The sequence below is a fragment of the Aythya ferina genome (genome assembly GCF_964211825.1).
Source record: "Aythya ferina genome assembly, chromosome: W".
NCBI classification, from domain to species: Eukaryota; Metazoa; Chordata; class Aves; order Anseriformes; family Anatidae; genus Aythya; species Aythya ferina.
Genome location: NC_140313.1, coordinates 2,330,650 through 2,347,033, shown reverse-complemented (window position 1 = coordinate 2,347,033; position 16,384 = coordinate 2,330,650). Strand labels below are relative to the sequence as shown.

Here is a 16,384-nt window from a genome sequence, read left to right as displayed (position 1 = left end):
CCAAGCACAGGATTACCCCAGTTTTAGACTGGTTTATCACTGCAAGTAATTTGTTAAGTCAGCCTATTTAAAAAGGAAAGTCAGCCTATTTAAAAAGGAAAAAAAAAAAAAAAAAAAAAAAAAAAGGTAGCCAACTAGTACCTTAACATTTGTTTAGGTATGGAAGTGTAAGTAGATATCAGCCAATGAATCAATAGCCCTACCCAATACCCTATTCTTATGATAAGGTTGAGCTGTTGAAGGCACACGGGCTTTTCTCCCCTTGGAAGAGCAGACTCTCTGATTACGCGCAAACTCCCTGTCCATTACTGTATAGTCCCCGAGGTATAGGGTTTGATGACTGCGGGCGGCTGTAATAGTACCACAAGCTACTTCGCATGCGCCCTACCTCCCCCTAGTTGTTTCCGCGCGTGGGCGTACAGGCCTTAGCAGCAGCTAGGAGGAGGCGGAACCAGTCGGTTCGGCTTTTTCTCTCCTCCCTAATTCTCTCTTTGTTTCGCCTGCCTTTCTTCTTTTCATCTAACTCTTGCGCATCACAGCTCTTCTTACGTATCCCTACTGCGGATAGAAAGGGTGGTAGTAGCGCTGCTAGCTCTGCACCTCGTCCACCGCTCTCCTAGGAACGGTCCGGAGCCATCTGCAGCGCCTACAACATCCGCTGTGAGGGTTCTCGCTTCGCTTCGCCCCGCCCCGCCCCGCCCCGCCCCCCCACTCCTGTTCCCCCGCCCCCCGTAGCAGGTATGCGAGCACTGAAGAATGGGGGGGGGAGAGGGAAATAATGGGCTTGGTTCTTAAGAGCTGTTAGGGCGGTGGTAGTGTGCGTAGAGGAGTGATATCGGGGATACTTAAAGCTTTTCGCAGTGTTTCCGCTGCTTTCCATGAGACGAGAGGTGGTAGGGAGTCTCTTGCTTACTATGGTGTGGCCTCCTCCCTCTCGGTTCCTGGCGTGGCAGTTGCTGTGAAGGAAGGCCGCGGTCTGGACTGGTGGTCCTTCCCCACTCAACAGGGCAGACAAAGGAAACAATACGATGAGGCTTCTGTAGCCCTCGCTGGGAACGAGGGGGTCGTGTGGGGCTTCACAGCGGTTGATGTATCGATCGTGATTCGGAGGTTGGTGTGAGATATGGGCCCGGCCGGGAGCACACTGGTCTCCACAGCTCCAGCTTGGCATCCTGCTTGCATATTTATTTTTATTTTTTAACTGAACCTGGCAACCTTTGAGTCTTTTGTGTTCCGGTGTTCTCGGGGGAGAAGGGGGAAACAATTGAGAAGTATCACGCATTGAACACTTGGTAGTGTCTTCCCTTTTGTCTGACTCGCTGAGCTGGATTTATTCATCATTGGGAAATGTCCGTTTTTGATATATTTTCTCCGTGTTTACTTCATCTTATTGTCTCATCTAGAGCACATATGCCAGAAACATCCTTGCTGTTCTTGTGTGTGTGTTTTTTTGGGGGAGGGGGTTCTGGCGGAGGGTGTTCAGATAAATAAGTATTTAGATTAACTAGCCAATTTAGCTTGACCATTGACACAACTCCAAGCTGCTTTTATTGATTTAAAGTTAACTTGGATTTTTATTCCCTTTATTATTTTTAAATTAAGTGTTAAGGTAACTTTAAGTGCATTCATTATGTGTTTGGTGAAGCGCATATGTGTTAGGATTCAGTTGTAGATTACTGGAAGTGGCCTTGGTGTACGGAAAAGAGCTTAGTTGATCATTTAAATAGTCTTAATATCTACTGTTATTAAAACTGACTGTCAGCTTAGTTCTAATTTGGAACTAAAAAGATCTCTTAGTTATGAGACCTCATTAATCATAATAATAAGGTGCTTGTGTTCCTGTTTTAGTTTTACTGGGTAAACTTGCTAGCAACTACGAAGGCCAGTGCTATAAGTTATTGTTTGAGTTAACATAATAAATAAAAGAGAATAAATAGCTCCTTTTTATGTTGGGAATTCAGGGTTAAATAGGAACATCCTTAGGGCTTAAGTTTTCTTCCTTTTGGGGGTAAAAGAGAAGTTTTTTGTTTTTGTTTTTCTTTTTTTTTCCAAAGGGGTTTGGTTATAACCACCCAAATAGAAGTTGAGGGGGATGTATTTTTGAGCCCATGAGACAATGATAATCTTAGGCTTCTGAACACAACCAGTTCTCTCACCTTACTGTAAAATAGAGATGAAAATGGCTGTCTGACATGACTATCATGATGATGCATTTTCTTGATTGAATTCAAGTATCTGCACTTGCCTTTCCTCTAGAAAGGAAGCTGTAGTCATGTTAATTCTATTTTTTTCTCTATTACAGTGGGCATATGCTCAGATGCTTCAGTTCTGTGAGTTGTTGGTGTTGGCAGCCTTCAGAGATATAAATAGAAGCTGATTTCAGAGGCCCCTGTTGACAAGGCTTTGTGTGTAAGCCTCTAGGTTGGCCTGTCACAATGCAGCCTTGTGACAGGTAGAAGCTAATTCACTTCAATTTTGTGACCCTGGGGTGGTTTTACTCAGCTGTGTAGCTGAGCTCCACCACAACTGCTCTCTCACTCCACTCCCCTCCCCCCCCCCCCCCCCCCCCCAAAAAAGGAGAGGGAGAGAAAACATGATGAAAAGGGCTCAAGGGTTGCGATGAGGACAAGGAGATCACTCAACAATTATCTTCATGGGCAAAACAGACTCAGCATAGGAAGATAAATAAAATTTATTACTTATTACTAACAGGCTAGAGCAGTGAGAAATATACAAAAAAAAAAAAAAAACCTTCCTTTCATCCACCCTCTTGTAATTCCTTTCTCTGAGTGGTGTGGGAGAATTGGGGTTGCAGTCAGTCCGTAATGCTTTGTTCAAAGTCATTCTCTTCCCCTGCTCCAATGTGGGATCCTTCCCACGGGACACAGTCTTTCCTGAGCTGATTCTGTGTGGGCTTCCCACAGGCAGCAGCTCTTCAAGAACTGCTCCAAATATGGGTCCATCCATCAAGAGCAAACTGCTCCAACATGGGTCCCCTACATGTAGCAGCTCCTGCCAGGTCACCTGGTCCCATATGGCCTCCTCTCCAGAGACTATAGGTCCAGCCTGGAGTATAATCCAGCAGGGGTTCTCCACAGGCTGCAGTGTGGAAATCTGCTCTGATGTGGTGCCCATAGGCTACAGGGGGACAACCTGTTCCACCATGGTTCTCTCCACAGGCCGCAGGGGAACTTCAGCTCTGGTGCCTGGAGCATCTCCCCCTCCTTCATCCCTGACTTTGGTGTTTGCAGGGCTGTTTCTCACTCCTTTCTCTCCCAGCTGCTGTTGACCAGTGTGTTGTTTTTGTTTTTTTTTTTCCCCTTTCTTAAATATGGTCTCACTCAGGTGCAACCAACATCACTTACTGGCTCAGCTCTGGGCAGTGGTGTATCCCTTTGGAGTTGTCTGAAATTGGCCCTTATGGTGCAGCTTCTGGATTTTTCTCACAGAGGGCATGCCTGCAGCCCCCTGCTACCAAAACCTTGCCATGTAAACCCAATACAGACCCAAGTTTCTGAGAAATTTAGGAAAGTAGACATGTAATGGTATTAGCTAGCTTTCCAAGGAAATAGAGTAGCTCATGCTGGGCTTTAGCCTTCCTGACTTTTTTCTGTGAATATGCTGGTAACTTCCTTGTACTCTCCCTGAGTTGCCTGTCTCTTCTTCCAACGGATATAAAGTCTTTTTTTCCCTGGTTGCTCAGCAAAAGTTCCCTGTTCAGCCACGCCAGTCTTCTTCCCTGCCAGCTCATCTTAAGGCACGCAGGAATAGCCTGCTCCTGGGCCTTTATGAATTCCTTCTTCAAGAGCATTCAGCCTTCCTGGACTCCTCTAACTTTTGGGACTGACTCCCAAGGGACCCTCCCTACCAGTGTCCTGAACAATTCCAAGTCTGCCCTCCGGAAGTCCAAGGTAGCAGTTTTACTGACACTCCCTCCTGATTTCACCAAGAATAGAGAACTCTACCATTTTGTGGTCACTCTGCCCAAGACAGCTCCTGACCACCACATCTACCAGTCCTTCTCTGTGAAGAGGTCTAGCAGGGCACCCCCTGGTAAGTTCACTAACCAGCTGCATCAGGAAGCTATCTTCTATGCTCTCCAGAAACCTCCTAGACTGCTTCCTCAGGGCTGTATTGTATTTCCAGCATACGTCTGGGAAGTTGAAGTCCCCCATGAGAACAAGTGCTGGCAGTTGTGCAACTTCTGTCAGCTGCTTGTAGAATGCCTCATCTGTCACTTCATTCTGGTTTGACAGTCTATAACAGGCCCCCACCAGGATGTCTGCCTTGTTGGCCTTCCCACTGATCCTTATCCATAGGGACTTAGCCTTATCATTCCCAGCCCTAAGCTCTAGAACATTGGAATACTCTCTAATAGGGAGAGCCATGCCACTGTCCTTGCTTTGTTGACTGTCCCTTTTGAAGAGCTTATAGACATCCATTGCAGCACTCCAGTCGTGGGAGTGGTCCCACCACATTTCAGCGATGGCAACCAAGTGGTAGTTTGCCTGCTGCACACTGACTTCTAGCTCCTCCTGTTTGTTGTCCATGCTGCATCCATTGGTGTAGATGAACTTCAGTTGTGCCACTGCCCTTGCCCCCAACCCTGGCATTGTTCCCTTGGGGGTTATTTCTATTGAGCCTCATTTCATCCCCATCTCCCATTGTACCTAGTTTAAAGCCCTCTCAACAAGCTCTGCCAGCTCCTGGGCTAGGATTTGTTCCCCCCTTTGAGGCAGGTGGGACCCATCTGCAGCCATCAGGCCAAGTGCTGAGTAAACCTCCCTCTGTCCAGAACCTCCCAAATTCCTGCAATAGCCCCAGTCTCTCAGCCATGTATTTATCAGCTGGGCCTTCCAGGTCCTCTCACTATCTCTTCCTGCCACTGAAGGGATAGAGGGAAACACCACCTGTGCTCCCACTCCATCCGCTAACCACCCCAATCCTCTGAAAGTCCCTTTTGATAGCCTTCAGGCTTCTCTCAGTGATTTCATCGCTGCCAGCCTGAATTATCAGTAATGGATGATAATTGGAGGGGCAAACCAGGCCAGGAAGTTTCCTGATAATGCCTCTGACACGGGCCCCACAGAGGCAGCAGACTTCCCTACAAGTAGAGTCTGGCTGACATATAGGGCCCTCTGTTCCCCTTAGAAGGGAGTCATCTATGACAATTACCCTTCTTTCCTGGTGGAGGCAGTCTTGAGGTATGGAGTTGCCTTCCTTGCTCTAGACAACCTCCTGGGTGGACCTTCCCCCAAGTTTTCCCTTAACTGTCCCTTAAGCTCGGGAGCCTCACATTTGTTGTGTAAGGGCACCTGGGGAGGTGAGGTGGGTAGGGAGGGGGTTTGCCCTTTCCAGGGTTGCCCAGGGAGCTGGTGGACTCACTATCCCTGGGGGTGTTTAAGGAAAGGTTGGATGTGGTGCTTAGGGACATGGTTTAGTGGGTGACATTAGTGGTAGGGGTATGGTTGGACCAGATGATCTTGGAGGGCTTTTCCAACCTTTATGATTCTATGAAAGATGGTGGTTTTACCTTGCTATGCAGCTGAGCTCTGCCACAACCGTTCTCTCACTCCCCCTCCTCAAAGAAAAAAAGGGAGAAAATACGATGAAAATAGCTTGAGGTTTGAGATGAGGACAGGGAGCTTGCTCATCAATTATCATCACAGGCAAAACAGACTCAGCATAGGGAGATTAATATAATTTATTGCCTATCGCTAGCAGGCTAGAACAGTGAGAAATTAAAAGGAAATTAAAAACACTTTTGCCCAGTCCACCCTCTTCTACATCTACCCCCGGAGCAGCACAGGGGAATGGGGAACATGGGATGTATTCAGTCCATAAAGATTTGTCTCCACCACTCCTTCATGGTCACTCTTCTCTTGCTCTGACATGGGGTCCCTCCCACGGGATGCTGTCCTTCCTGAACTGATCCTACATGGGCTTCCCACAGACAGCAGCTCTTCAAGAACTGCTCTAATATGGCTCTGTACCACAGGGTCCATCCTTCAGGAGCAAACGGCTCCAACATGGGTCCCCCATGGGCGTCAGTGTTGAGAGTTCTATCAGAATAAATGTAACCTTGTTTTGTAGTCCTGAAACAACAGTATAAATCATTGAAGTCCTACGACCACCAGCAGGGAAGCAGATTTTAATTACTTTTTCGTCCTGCCTCTGATTTACTTTGATCCCAGAAATCTAGTTTAACTAGACAAATGCTGCCATCCATTACAGTTGTTACTGAGATATGTTTACAACTTGTAGTGTGGCTTTTTTTTCAAGTTATTAAAAAGTATTTATTTAAACACTAGAATTAATTACCTTTTGGTACGCTTGAGTTTTTATGAGCATCAGCAGTCAAATATCCCTTATTGTGTCCGCTTCTAAATTGTAAGATAGTAATCTAGAGTTTTCACTCCAAGTGGGGATATTTTAGGCAATCATAGGCAGTACTTCCACTAAATCTAATTTCTTGGAGCACAAGTGTGATATTGTTCTGTGCTCTCAACTTGTAGTAGACTGCTTGATTACCGTGTTCTAGTTTCATTGCCCTTGGGATCCAAGGATTTAGTTGCTATTATCAGTTTTTCTATAAACCTTGCTTTGCAGAGGTTAAATACTAGTGAGGTTGAAGTATTTTTATTCCTAAAGTTTGTAGTTGGTGGCAAAGATGAGGGTTAGCATTGCCTACCTTTGGGAGGTGCAGAAGTCTGTTTATAACATTAAGACAAAAGATTTAAGTGGCTTTTTGGTAATACATAGGCTGTGTAAATGTGGTTTCCTAATGCTTTTCTTGGTTTTATTTACAGCATCAAGATGGCTCAGGAGACAAACCAGACCCCAGGGCCCATGCTGTGTAGTACAGGATGTGGATTTTATGGAAATCCTAGGACAAGTGGCATGTGTTCTGTTTGCTACAAAGAATATCTTCAACGTCAGCAGAATAGCAGTATAATCAGCCCAACAGGTAAAGGTTTGAGTCTTTGTTTTTAAAATAGTAGGTAATGAGAGGAATTACAGAATGTATTTCAGGAGTTCTGATAGCTGTGTACTAAAACTATGTATTTCAAAGGGAATAATGCTTTAAATCAATTTAAAAAAATGCATTTTTTGCATAATATATTCTGGCCCATTTGGTGTTGAGCCTTTAATTTACAACTTACCTTCCACTAAAAGTGTGTTCTTACACAATCCCTGTGTTTTGGTCATTAGCATTATAGCCTGTCTTTAAGAAAATGCTGTAGAATGAATGGAAACAGTTTATAAATCTATGCAAAGCTACTTGACTAACTTGTATTCTAGAGTTTGTTTATAATCAACTTCTCAAATCCCTTTTATACAGGCACAGCTAGTGGTTCAAACACTCCTACCTCAGACTCTGCATCTATACAACGAGCAGATGCAAGTTTAAACAATTGTGAAGGAGCTGCCAGTAGCACATCTGAAAAATCAAGGTAAGATGAAGGTATTATTTTCAGGTTTGAATGAAATGTGAGCAAATAGCAAGTTAAAGTAACGCTGCAGTAACACTATGCTATTATAATGAGTTTCTGCAGAGGAAAAAGGGATGGGGCACCAGACAGTGCCTTATGGATATAAATGAGAACTAATTAGTGGTTGGTGTTGGACTGTTGCATTTACAAGAACATTTTTGGTTTATCTGGAGAAATATTTGCCACAGATTTCCTATTTTCCTATAGGGAAACTAAAATAGATTGGAAGATGTATTTTAGAGATGGTAGAAGTAGAGGTCAGGAACAGGTAGTCTATTGATGGATTTTGACAGTTTGAGCTTTTATTATGAACTCAAAACTAACATAAATTACCCATTTCACCGTACGTAAACAGAAATGTGCCTGTTGCCGCTTTGCCTGTAATGCAGCAAATGACAGAAATGAGCATTTCAAGAGAGGAAAAAGTAACACCGAAAACAGAGACTGAGCCAGGTATGTTTGCACAGTAACACTGGGTACAACTGACTTAACAGAAGCTGACAGTTTATTTACTTTAAAACGCTAACAAAGACTGCTAAAGGTTCTTGGACTAATCAAGTTGTCAATAGATATAACTAAAGCATTGTTCTGTGGGTGTAGAATATTTACCACACGTTGATCAGTGAGAGTGTTCAATTTAATTTTTATTCCTGTACAGCTGTACTATTTAAACTTGGAAGTATTTCTTGGTGGGAGGTGGAGAGGGACTACTCCCTTACCTACAACTAGTGAGGGATTTGTTTCATTGTATAGCAGTATACTCAAATGGATATCTTAATGTATTTGTTTGACCCTGCTACGCAGCTGAACTCCACCACAACTGCGCTCTCACCCCCTCCCCCCAAAAAAAAGGGGGGGGAAATATGACAGAAAGGGCTCACAGGTTGAGATAAGGACAGGGAGGTCACTAGGTCACTCATCACTGGCAAAACAGACTCAGCATAGTCTGAAACAGTCTGAAAACATCAAAAGCTGATGTTCTATAGGAGGAAAAACTGTTAATTATAACCAAAGATTTTTGTTTGTTTTTGGAAATCTGAGTTAAAAAACCCAGAAGGTACTACTCAGCACTATATAGATGCATATCTGTCAATAAAGACTGCTGTTACAGATGATAGTTACAGGTCAGGATTTTGTACATAGGATTTCACTATTTGAAGTAAGTCATGCTAAGTAAGATTCTGTGACGTGAACTAAATTACAACTGCTTTTACTGTATTCTTTTTTGGTTATGTACAAACTAAGTGGAGGCTTTTACATGTTTCAGCTTCTTGTAACTGATGTCATCTGAAGGCTTATTGTATGTAACTTTAAATACAATAATGAAGTATAAATTATTTATTAAACCAATATTGTCTTGTTATGAATTGCTACCTGGAAAAAGTGATAGAAAAAATACATAAAATGGTAGCAGTGGTCAAGTGAGCCAAATTTTGTCTTATTAAAAATGGGGATTTGTTATTCTGTCAGCTGTAAAGGGTAGTCTTCTATTTCTGTTGATTCAATATCTGTTTTCTCTTAATGAGGTAACTAAATGCTTTTTACATTCTTTAGGGATTTCCCCCCTATTCTAATCAGTAAAAGGAACTCAAGATAATTACATTTCTAAATAATCTTGCAGCTTGAAACTCAGAGTTGAAATCAGCCAAAGCTCTGTTACAAGCTTGAGTAGAGAACGCTTGGAAAACTACAATAGAATTTAAATCTTTGGAAAAAAACTTCTGGAACCAAATTGTCTTCCTTAGCACATATCCGTGAATTCTTGAAGCAATCTTCAGCTGCTCTAAAAGTAGAAGTTCCCTTTTAAGTGTTTGTCAAGCTGGGGGTAGATTTTATAAATTGCATAGAATAGTGTCCTTATATGCCCTTATATACTGTTCTTAACTTGTAAAGGTTTTATTGGACATCTAAGATAAACCAAGTGTTAGCTGTATTCACTGGTACATTTATCCCTAAGTGTCTTGCAGTGAAGAGAAGATGACCTAAACTTTTCTTAAATCCCTATGTGGCATTGTGGGGTTAAGCCCTGTAGGCAGCTAAGCACCCTGCAGCTGCTCACAAACAACTCTGCAGACACCAAGGTCAGCAAAGGAGGAGCGAGAGGAGGTGCTCCAGGTGCTGGAGCAGAGATTCCCCTGCAGCCTCTTGAGAGGACCACGGGGGAGCAGATATCCACACCATACCCTGTGGAGGATCCCATGCTGGAGCCTGTAGGAAACTGCAGCCCATGGAGAGCCCATGCAGGAGCCACTTGTCTGTCAGGAACTGTGGCCTGGGGGGACCCATGCTGGAGCAGTTCGTTCTTGAAGGACTGCATCTTGTGGTACGGACCCATGCACTGTGGGAAGCCCATATTTGAGCAGTTTGGGAAGGACTGTATCCCGTGGGAGAGATTCCATGCTGGAGCAGGGGAAGAGTGTGAGGAGGAAGGAACAGCAGAGATGAGGCATTGTGAACTGACTGCAAATACCCTCCCCCCATTCCTCATTACCCCATCTTCCCTGTTCTGCTTGGAGTTTGGGGGAAGGAGGTAGATACTTCAGGAGTGAAGGAATGAAGTTGAGTCTAGGAAGAAGGGCGGGGAGGTGTTTTTAGTTTTGTTTTTCACTATCCTACTCTATTTTTAATTGGCAATAAATTAACTTTCCCTAAGTCAAGTCTGTTTTGTTTTTGGTAATTAGTAAGCAATCTCCCTATCTATTCACTGTGGTCTTTTCCACAGGCTGCAGGAGGATATTGGCACCAGTACCTGGAACATCTCCTCTCCCTATTTCACTGACCTTGGTATCTGCAGAGTTGTTTCCTCTCACATTTTTTTCCTAACTCCTCTGTCCCATAGCTGGTGTACGGTGGTTTGTTGTTGTTTGTGGTTTTTTTTAACCCTTTCTTAAGAATCTTATCACAGAGGTGCCAACAGCTTCACTGATAGACAAAACAAGCTGAGCCAATCTGAATCTCAATGGGAAAATATCTACAGTAGGCATACTCTTCTGCAGCAGTTGTATTGGTTTATATAAGGAAAACTACTGTCAGTTCTCTAGTTATTACAGCAGTCATTACTTTAAAGTAGAAGTCTCACAGAGTCACTGTGGTTTTAATGCTTTGGGGTCAGAGTAGCATTGTTCTTGCTGTTTGTAGGATTTTTCTGTGTATAGGTTGAGCAACTGTAGTGCTGTGGCTTGCTACCAATAATCAGTAACCTTACTGTTCCCATGTGCCTTTCTTAAAGATGCAACTAATTTTCACACAGAGTGAAGTAAATATCCCCAAATTTACAGTGCAACACCTGTACTTGTGCTTTGTTCAGGCACTTATCTACTGCTAAAGAGCAACATAATTCCAGTAGAATTGTAATGATCACTCTTGGGCCTGTTTTGTTGCTTCTCATGGTACCATATCTTATAATGCCTGCGGATAACTTATTTTTGTCTGTCCTGGATTCTGTTAGCATAGAGTTAATATTCTTCCTAGTAGCTGGTATGGATGGTGTTTGGGATTTAGGATGAGAGTAATACTGATAACACCCCAAATGGGTCCCCCGGGCAGCAGCTCCTGCCAGTTCACAATCTCTTGCGTGGGTTCCTCTCCATGGGCTATAGGTCCAGCCCAGAGTCTGCTCCAGCAGGGGCACTCCATGTGCCACAGCCTCCTTCAGGCCAGATTCATCAGGCCAGATTTCTCACTTTTCTCTCCCAGCTGCTGTTGCGCAGCACTCTTTCCCCTTTCATAAATCTGCTCTCACAGAGGTGCAACCAACAAATTTTATTAGCTCACCTCTAGCCAGCGGTGTGTCCCTTTTGGAGCCAGCTGGATCTGGCCCTTATCTAACATGGGGCAGTTTCTGGACTCTTCTTACAGAGGCCACCTCTGCAGCCCCCCTGCTACTAAGCCCTTGTCACGTAAACCCAATACAGAGGGCTAGCAAATGGCTTTGTAGTGTTTAGCTGTCTGCAAGGCTAAATCACAGTGTTGTCTTAAATTTTTAATAAATTATGAAGACATGACTCTTTTTTTTTTCCTGAGTCTTTCAACCTTGAACCTTGTAGTTAGAAGAACTGGTCTAGTTTAAATAAATAAACCTCATCTGGTAATCTTTTGAACTAGTGCTTGGGAAGAGAAATCAGCCAAGGCGATAACCAAGGAACTTTTAGTTGCATGTTTCTGTGTGCCATCTGCTGCTTTTCCTTTTTGGAATTTATTATAGTTTTGAGTGAGTGATACTGTTCAGGAGCTCTTTTGGGAAATGGGCCTTTGCACTTTCTTAGGATTGTTCTCATTGCTTTTTAATTCTGATGTTGCTGGTTATGCCAGTGAAAGCTTCTCAGTTAGTTGATACCGAGGAGGAAGTATGTTTGTAGTAGGTAGTAATGCTTTCCCTCTAGATGGATTTGCTTTTAATGTCTTTGTTTTGTGGCATAAAATTATATACTAGACTATTTACCTTGGTGGTTCTGGGAAACTCCTTTTTCCACTTCCATTTTTTGTGAGCATGTCCAACAGTGAAGGTTGTTCCATTTCTAGTTTTAATTTTCCTCTTAGTGCCATGTTTCAAGTGACTTAAATTATTCAGTTCAAGGCTCCTTTTATCACATTTTCTTTTGCATCTGATGGAAACAGCAAATGTGTTCCCACGGGTTCATATTGTGCTTTGTTTCTGATACAGATGAAGCTTCTCCCAGGCAGCTATGTAATAATCTACAAAATGTGCAAATATTTGTTTCCTCTGTTTTCAGTCTGCCATGGCTTATGATTAGCATTTCATTTTTAAATAATTTGGCAGTATAACAAATCTAAAAGGAACTTGACTATGCTTTTTTGTTTGGAAGATTTTTTTTTTTTATTTTTTTATGTCATAGGTCCTGGTTTCAGTTGGAATAGAATGTCTTCCTCCTAGTAGCTGGTATGGTGCTGTGTTTTTGGATTTAGGATGAGGTTAATGGTGATAACACACTGATGGTTTAATTATTGCCAAGCAGTGCTTACACTAAGTCAAGTACTCTTCTGCTGCTTATGCTGCCCTGCCAGTGAGGAGGCGGGGGAGAATCACCTACCTCAACCTGCTGGCTGTGCTTCTTTTGATGCAGCCCAGGATATGGATGATTTTCTGGGCTTCAAGTGCACATTGCTGGTTCGTGTTGAGTTTCTCATCAACAAAGATTTCCAGGTCCTTCTCATCAAGGCTGCTCTCAATTAATTCTCCATTCAGCCTGTATTCGTGCTTGGGATTGCCCTGGCCCAGATGCAAGACCTTGCACTGGGCCTTGTTGAACCTCATGAGGTTTTTCACAGGCCCACCTCTCAAGCTTGTCAAGATCCCTCTGGATGGCATCCCTTCCCTCCAGCATGTCAACTGCACCACATAGCTCGGTGTCATCGGCAAACTTGCTGAGGGTGCACTCAATCTCACTGTCCATGTCACTGACAAAGATGTTAAACAGTACCTGGTCCTTATATGGGGTGGCTGGCCAGGGCGGGGGGGGGACTGCTGCTTGGGGACAGGCTAGGCATCAGTCAGCGGGTGATGTGATGCACAATGCAATTGATCTTGCTTCCTATGTTCTTTTATCATTATTATTATCATAATTATATTTCCATTCATTTTCTGTCCTATTAAGCTGACTTTATCTCAACCCAAGAGCTTTTACCCCCAGTGTGACTGTGTTCTCAGAATTGTTTTATATGGCACATTACTTACTGTATGTGTTCCCTGATGTGCTATTTATCATTTTGGGGGGCTGGTTTAAGGTTATTAGTTTGCTGTACTGTGTAACACCAGAAGTAGGATTATCATGGCAACAGGATGACAAAGAAGATGATATCATAAAAGCAGCAGTAACCACCTGATCCCTATCCCAGGGTGAGCTATGAGATATGTGAAAAGATTTCAGCCATCGTCCAAGCAAGCATGTTGTCACCTTACTGCTCTGTCACTGAGATAATGGGGCCAATAGTCTGGAATTAGAGGGCAGAGAAGTCAAGCAGCTGGGATCCCTCTCTAGGGAAGGGCATTGACAAAGCAATTGGAAAAGGAGCACAAGCCCTCACCCTCTAGAGGTGAATCTTGATAGGTGTGAAGGAAAGGTATCCCTTCAAGGATGATGATATATGTTACCCATGCAAGTGGACCACCATGGAGAGTGGTAATCATAGAATGGCTTGGGTTGGAAAGGACCTCAAAGATCATCTAGTTCCAGCCCACCCCCCCGGCCATAGGCAGGGATGCTACTCACTAGATCAGGTTGCTCAGGGCCTTATCTAACCTGGTCTTGAACACCTCCAGGGATGGGGCATCCACAACCAGTGGTTTTATCTACGTGACTGTGGGGAGGACATGAGGAAGTGGGATGGCGATCCTACTTCAACCCTAGCAACTCGGGTACATGAACTTCAAGCAGCCGATACAGGGTTTCCTAAAAAAAAAAAAAAAAAAGTTACTGTTCCAGTTTCTGTTGGGCAGTCCCCCAGAGGGGGTAGAAGGGCTGATGTTCTTCCTGTCCCTAATGAAGGGACCTCTGCTTTGTATTTGCAAGAATTAAGTGATAGATACTCCAACCAGGTCTAGAGGGGGCCCTGCCTCTGGCCAGGCATAGGAAAGGGACAACTGGATTTACTGGACTGTGTGGTTCCAGTGGCTTGGCACATTGGACCTACAGGAGTACAAGGATCTAGTGGACACTGGTGCACAGTGTACACTAATGCCATCAAGCCATAAAGGGGGCAGAACCCATCTGTATTTCTAGACTGACAGGGGGATCCCAACAGCTGTCTGTATTGGAGGCTGAAGTGAGCCTAACTGGGAACGAGTGGCAAAAGCATCCCATTGTGACTGGCCTAGAGGCTCCGTGCATCCTTGGCATAGACTACCTCAGGAGAGGGTACTCCAAGGACCCAAAAGGTTACCGGTGGGGTTTTGGCATAGCTGTTTTGAGCACAGAGAAGATTAAGCAGCTTTCTACCCTGCCTGGCCTTTCAGAAGACCCTTTGACCTGGTTTCAGCTGGGATAGAGTTAATTTTCCTCCTAGTAGCTAGTATGGTGCTTTGTTTTGGGTTTAGGATGAGAATAATGCTGATAACACACTGATGGTTTATTTGTTGCAGAGCAGTGCTTACGCTAAGTCAAGGACTCTTTTTCTCATACTGCACTGCCAGCAAAGAGGCTGGTGTGCACAAGAAGCTGGGAGAGCACAGAACCAGGACAGCTGACCCAAACTGGCCAAAGGGAGACCATATGACATCATGCTCAAGAATAAAACTGGGGAGAGTTGGCCCAGGGGGCTGTTGTTGCTCAGGGGCTTGCTGGGCTTTGGTCTGTTGGTGGTGAGGAGTTGCATTGTTTATCACTTGTTTTTATTTTTATGATTATTTTCTCTCTTCCCCTCTCTCTCTTTTGTCAATTCCCTTCCCTGGGGGGCAATGAGCAAACAGCTGTGTTATGCTTAGCTGCCTGTTGGGTTAAACTACAACAATATATCAAGACCTCTTTTAACCTTTTACACTATGAACATGTATATGGTGTTAAGGATGTCAAGAAATTATTTCAGACAAAAATCCTTTTGTGAGCTTTGTCACGCATTGTATAACTATGGCCGTAGCTGTAAATGTTAATGCTGGCTCTCCTTGTCTCATGATTGTGCATTTAACTTGGTAACAAGGATAAGGTGTACCAGCTGCAGGCTGTTGTGGAAGTCTGGGAATGTTTATAGAGGCACAAGGCCATGGCTATTACATAAACAAGTGGATTGTTTGGCTATGATTTTCACTGAGAAGTGTAAGGTCTATGTAGAAAAACATCACAAATGTAAAGGCTAGATGAGCAGAATTTGCTATGAACAGGTCCGTAACATAAACCTGCATCAGTGTTTTGTGCCCATTCATGAAAAATCCAGAAGCAGGACAGGACTATATTATCTATGATATGGAATGTATGTAGGTGACTGGGCCACATATCCTGAACTACATTTTTACCGTGGAGTTAGCTCCAGATGCCTGTTGGGATGAAGGAGACAGGGCAGAATGGAAAGCTGAGTGAGAATGGGAGTTTAAAGGGGGGACATCTCATAGAGGGGAACAATCACCTCCCTTGAACTTTTGGCAATGCTCCTTGTAATTTAGCCCAGGATATCATTGGTCTTTATTGCAGCAAGGACGTGCTGATGGCTAACATTCAACCAGCATGTACTGGTGCCTGGGGTTGTTCTTCCCCAGGTTCAGGACTTTGTCCTTCTCCTTTGAACTGGATGAGGTTCTTGTTTGCCCATTTCTCCAGCCTGTCAAGGACCCTCTACATGGCAGCACAACCCTCTCATGTATTAGCCACCAATGGGAGCAATTTTGGAGATAACCAAATTGTAATGAGAAAGTACTGACATAAAATGGCTGCTAAACACTGCTAGGAGAAAACACTTGCTAGCTTGGGAACCAGGCCTGGGAACTTGCCTGTAGCCCTCTCTTCCCTCTAGGGCCTTATTCCATAGAATATGAAATGTGCTGCCATCAAGCAAGCCAACCAGTTAAAGCCTTAGTGTTATGGAGGGTGATGGCTGAAATACAAATATGGGGAGGCCTGGCAGATTGATTACATCACGCTTCCACAAACCTCCTATGGCAAGTGCCATGTACTTAAAATAGTGGAAGCAACCACTGGATGGCTAGAAACATATCCCATGCCACTACCCAGAACTGTCCTGGGCCTTGAAAAGCAAGTCTTATTGTGACATGGCATCTTGGGAAGAATTGAATCAGACAATGGGACTCATTTCCAAAACAACCTCATAGATGCCTGGGCCAAAGAACATGCCATTGGTTGGGTATATCACACCCCCTATCACGTACCAGCCTCTGTGAAAATCAAGCGATACAATGTATTGCTAAAGACTACACTGAGAGCAAC

The 16,384-nt window shown here is 43.9% G+C and overlaps 1 protein-coding gene across 6 annotated transcripts in view; it reads left to right on the top strand.

The window, feature by feature from the left end:
* Positions 1 to 714: 714 nt before the first annotated feature.
* Positions 715 to 16,384, top strand: part of LOC311426320 (AN1-type zinc finger protein 5-like) — a 30,199-nt gene continuing 14,529 nt past the window's right edge. Inside the window, exons 1-5 of one of the 6 annotated variants that reach the window (XM_084502742.1) lie at positions 765 to 1,110; positions 3,747 to 4,053; positions 6,810 to 6,967; positions 7,343 to 7,454; positions 7,849 to 7,946. In XM_084502742.1, coding sequence (XP_084358868.1) covers positions 6,817 to 6,967; positions 7,343 to 7,454; positions 7,849 to 7,946 — 361 coding nt within the window. In that variant the 5' untranslated portion in view covers positions 765 to 1,110; positions 3,747 to 4,053; positions 6,810 to 6,816. Of the gene's footprint in view, positions 739 to 764; positions 1,111 to 3,340; positions 4,054 to 6,809; positions 6,968 to 7,342; positions 7,455 to 7,848; positions 7,947 to 16,384 lie in introns of those variants that run through there. The other 5 variants (XM_084502746.1, XM_084502743.1, XM_084502744.1 and 2 more) reach the window with 5 other exon arrangements.